General features: G+C 40.7%; 1 protein-coding gene across 1 annotated transcript; it reads right to left on the bottom strand.

Annotated features, from left to right (window-relative positions):
* Positions 1-1,188: 1,188 nt before the first annotated feature.
* Positions 1,189-3,758, bottom strand: LOC113082590 (uncharacterized). The gene is made up of 2 exons (XM_026254167.1): positions 3,683-3,758; positions 1,189-3,491 (listed from the first exon to the last, which is right to left on the bottom strand). Exon 2 carries the CDS (start codon positions 3,280-3,282, stop codon positions 1,189-1,191), a length of 2,094 nt encoding a protein of 697 aa, XP_026109952.1. The 5' UTR covers positions 3,283-3,491; positions 3,683-3,758.
* Between the last annotated feature and the right edge of the window lie 969 nt (positions 3,759-4,727).

Genomic DNA, 4,727 nt, shown 5'->3' with positions numbered 1-4,727 from the left:
TGTTGCTAGGACTCCATAATATTGTTACACATGCTAGGAGTCCATAAGAGTGTTACACATGACACTTCATGTTGCCAGTAGATGGCGCTATGACTATAATGGAGTACGGGCATGTTGATGTGTTCAGTACAGGACTCTTGTCAAATGTCTGAAGTTTGGGGGAGATCGGACGTTGCTAGCCTGAGTTATAGCAACTTCCATATTCAGTGCATTAGTTGCAGTCTTTGACACTTAGCTAAATGTTGCTAGCATGTTTTATTATGTTTCTAGCATGTTGCCAGCCTATTTAACACTTTTTGACACTTTTTAATTTGTTCCTAGGGGTCCACAACAGTGTTAACATGGTAATTTCCTGTTACCAGCAGGTGGCACTATGACTATGACTGAATTTGGTCATGGGTGTTTGTTTGGAAAAGAACACCTATCACACGTGTGAAGTTTGGGGAAGATCGGACATTGCTTGCCTGAGTTACAGCAACTTCCTTTTTCACTGCCTTAGGAGAATGCTTTAACACTTAGCTAATTGTTGCTAGCATGTTTTATTATGTTTCTAGCTTGTTGCCAGTCTATTTAACACTTTTTTACACTTTTTAATTTGTTCCTAGGATTCTATAACAGTGTTAACCTTGTCACTTCCTGTTACCAGCAGGTGGCGCTATGACTATAACTGAATTTGGTCATGGGTGTTTGTTCAGAACAGATCACCTATCACACGTGTGAAGTTTGGGGAAGATCTGACATTGCTTGCCTGAGTTACAGCAACTTCCTTTTTCACTACATTAGTAGCATGCTTTACTACTTAGCTAAGTGTTGCTAGCATGTATTAGTATGTATCTAGTATGTTGCCAGCCTATTTAACACTTGTTGATGCTTTTTAATATTTTCCTAGGAGTCCATAACAGTGTTAACCTTGTCACTTCCTGCTACCAGCAGGTGGCGCTATGACTATAACTGAATTCGGTCATGGGTGTTTGTTCAGGACAGAACACCTATCACATATGTGAAGTTTGGGGAAGATCGGACATTGCTTGCCTTTTTTTACAGCAACTTCATTTCCACTACATTATTAGCATGCTTTAGCACTAAGCTGAGTGTTGCTAGCATGTATTAGTATGTATCTAGTATGTTGCCAGCCTATTTAACACTTGTTTACACTTTTTAATATGTTCCTAGGAGTCTGTAACATCATCAAACATCATTGCAAGCACCAACAAAGTTGGTTCCACAGTCTGAGTGCAGTTGTTTTTCAGGGCCACGGATCGCGAAAAACCTGCGAAGTGCATTGATACAACTCGAAGAGTCCATAGACATAATGACTTCAATGTGAACTGCACGGGTGCTCATGCAGGTGAAAAGCACCGCCCAGCGTTTACTGAGAGCTTGACCTCCTCTTGTTCGGCGAGCTACCACTGTCCAAGGCCCAAAGACATCTAAGCCAGTGTAAGTAAAGGGTGGTGACACACTTAGTCGTTCTGGTGGCAAGTCTGACATTTTCTGCATTTCAAGTTTACCACGAAGTTTACGACAGGTTACACATCCATGAAGAATACTGCTTATGCATCTCTTTCCTCCAATAAGCCATAATCCAGCAGCACGGACCATAGGACCAGGATGCAGAGCTGAGTTGTGACTGTCACTGTTGCACTCATCACATTTTAGAATGACTTTGCAATCGCGAGCAAAGTGTGATGATGAAGAGCAGCACCTAAAGCAGATCCCTTGGTCTTTTAGGTATGCTTTTCGCTCATCGATGGTTTTCAATCTGAAGCCTCGACATTTCCTCAAAGGGTGAGGTTTGTTGTGTATAGGACAGTATTTGGCTGGATCATCTTTAGAAGGCATTTTGTCTTGAAATGCACTATGAGAGATTTCAGTTTTGTGCACCAACACTGGCGTCTTGAAGTTAGAGCGGTTTACAGTGAGCCCTTCATACTGTGGGCGGCAACTACTAGAAAAGGCAAAGCTGGGATCATTACGTGTTTTAGCATGATTGCAAATGAACTGAGTAAAGAACGAGAAAGGAGGGTAAGTGAGACCAAATTCTTCTTTGAACTTTGAGCCTTGAGAAATCCATTTCTCTTGTAAGGTATATGGCAGTTTTTCAACGATGGGCCTGATGCCGCGAGCAGTGTCTAAGTAGGCTAAACCTGGTAGATAGCCGTCGTCTTTGGCTGAGAGAAGCTCCATTAAAAGATCTCCTAGCTCTCTTAATTTGAGGTTGTCTTTACCTGAAATCCTGGGAAAACTGTCTAACTTCTTAAACAACGCACTTTCGATTACTTCAGGTGAGCTGTAGCATTCATCAAGTCTGTTCCAGACCATTTTCAAGGCTGTGTCTGGGTTTCCTATGTGAACTGCCCTGAGATGTCTTACGTATTCTGAAGATTCTTTACCAAGCCACTTTGACAACAAGTCTAGCTCCTCACTGGCCGTAAGACCCAAGTCTTTGATTGTGTTGATAAAAGAGGACCTCCAGGCTCTGTAACTTTCAGGGTGATCATCAAAGCGTGTTAAACCACTGCTCACCAGCTCACGACGTGCAAGATATTTCACTAGGTCCATCATGCCTGAAGTTTCTGAGTGTTGTGGCAAAGATCTGGATACACCACTGCACTTAGCCTGTTGCTGCCATTTATTGCTGACTGGTATTTCTATTGACTCTTTTTTCATGTTTCTTGGGAGTTTTACTTGTTGCAGTTTTGGCACTCTTAGAGATGGAGATGTAGAACATGCATCAAGTACGACATACTGGTCATCATTCACATGCACTATATTTGGTTCAGTTTGAGAGGTAAACTGGTTCTGATCCGTTACTTGGTCTGGTTCAGATTTGCAATCATGAGACTGATCAGCGGTTAAGTCGGCCTGCTCACTGAGATATGTAGCTTGATCCCTGACATAATCACAAACACGTTTTTTTGTGCTTTGTGCTGATGAAGAGTGACTTTTCCTTTCATATGGCTCCTCATCCTCAAACTCTGCTGCTGCTTCTAATATATCCGCTTCTGCACTAGCAGCTGCAGCCTCTTTTTCCAGATGTAGGGCTTCCAAATTAGCTTGTAGTCTTGCTGAGTCCACTTTAATTGCAATTTCTCTCTCTGAAAAGGTAACTCGTGCACGTGCTGCTTCTGCCTTAGCTCTAGCGCGTGCTGCAGCAACACCAACTGAAGATCTTGAGGATCTTGAAGTTCTTATGGAACTTTTAGAGGATGTGTCAGATGCTCTGTTACTTTTACTTTGTATCTTTCCTAACGTGGTGTCTTTTGGATACCTTTCAGCCATGATGCTCACTATTTGCTACTGTACGCTTCTGCCAAGATGTTCAGCCAGCTGAGTTTGTCATTTCACTGTACTGCTCTCCTTGTGTGTTTCCATATGTGTGAACACAATTTAGCAGCAAGCCAAACTCCCTTCAAATAAAGACTGGAGCCAGGGTGTGGTTTTTCAAAAATCCTGATGTTTACTCCAATATGCTTCAAAGGAGAGTGAAACTATCAAAAACAATACACAAATAAATTGTTTTTAGTACAAAGAATACAAAATATATACACAATATAAAGGCTGACAGAGCAGAGTTACCAGTTGAGCAATTGGTGTATAAAATAACAAATAATTATTACCAATATAGCATAGGTAATAAAGAAAATATTCTCAATTTACAAATTTTACAATAATTACTTACTGACAATGCTTTCGAAGACATGAACATTAAAGAAAACTGGAGCGGCAGTCACATGGAGCTTAAAGCTTGAGAGTGCTGAGCAAACTAAAAACAAAATGGCTGCTCCCTTGCTTAGTCTGGTAATTTTCAAAATTAGAGTCCCAAGAAACACACAATGAACATAACAGACATTGCTTGCCTGAGTTACAGCAACTTCCTTTTTCACTACATTATTAGCATGCTTTAGCACTAAGCTAAGTGTTGCTAGCATGTATTAGTATATATCTAGTATGTTGCCAGCCTATTTAACACTTGTTTACACGTTTTAATATGTTCCTAGGAGTCTGTAATAGTGTTAACCATGTCACTTCCTGTTACCAGTAGGTGGCGCTATGACTATAACTGAATTTGGTCATGGTTGTTTGTTCAGAGCAGAACACCTATCACAAGTGTGAAGTTTGGGGAAGATCGGACATTACTTGCCTTTTTTACAGCAACTTCCTTTTTCACTTCCTTAGTAGAATGCTTTAACACTTAGCTAAGTGTTGCTAGCATCTTTCGTTATGTTTCTAGCATACTGCCAGACTATTTAACACTTATTGACACTTTTTAATTTGTTCTTAGAAGTCCATAACAGTGTTAACCTTGTCACTTCCTTTTACCAGCAGGTGGCGCTATGACTATAACTGAATTTGGTCATGGGTGTTTGTTCAGGACAGAACACCTATCACACGTGTGAAGTTTGGGGAAGATCGTACATTGCTTGCCTTTTTTACAGCAACTTCCTTTTTCACTACATAATTAGCATGCTTTAGCACTAAGCTAAGTGTTGCTAACATGTATTAGTATGTATCTAGTATGTTGCCAGCCTATTTAACACTTGTTTACACTTTTTAATATGTTTCCAGGAGTCTGAAACAGTGTTAACCATGTCACTTCCTGTTACCAGCAGGTGGCGCTATGACTATAACTGAATTTTTTCATGGGTTCTTGTTCAAGACAGAACACCTATAACATGTGTGCAGTTTGGGGAAGACTGGACATTGCTTGCCTTAGTTACAGCAAC

The sequence above is a fragment of the Carassius auratus genome, unplaced genomic scaffold (assembly GCF_003368295.1).
Source record: "Carassius auratus strain Wakin unplaced genomic scaffold, ASM336829v1 scaf_tig00036537, whole genome shotgun sequence".
In the NCBI taxonomy this organism is placed as follows: domain Eukaryota; kingdom Metazoa; phylum Chordata; class Actinopteri; order Cypriniformes; family Cyprinidae; genus Carassius; species Carassius auratus.
Note: the sequence above shows the minus strand (reverse complement) of the source record. Positions and strands in the feature narration are given on the sequence as shown.

Excerpts from the sequence above, each read along its gene's own strand:
- LOC113082590 (XM_026254167.1), bottom strand. The coding sequence starts at position 3,282 with ATGGCTGAAAGGTATCCAAAAGACACCACGTTAGGAAAGATACAAAGT.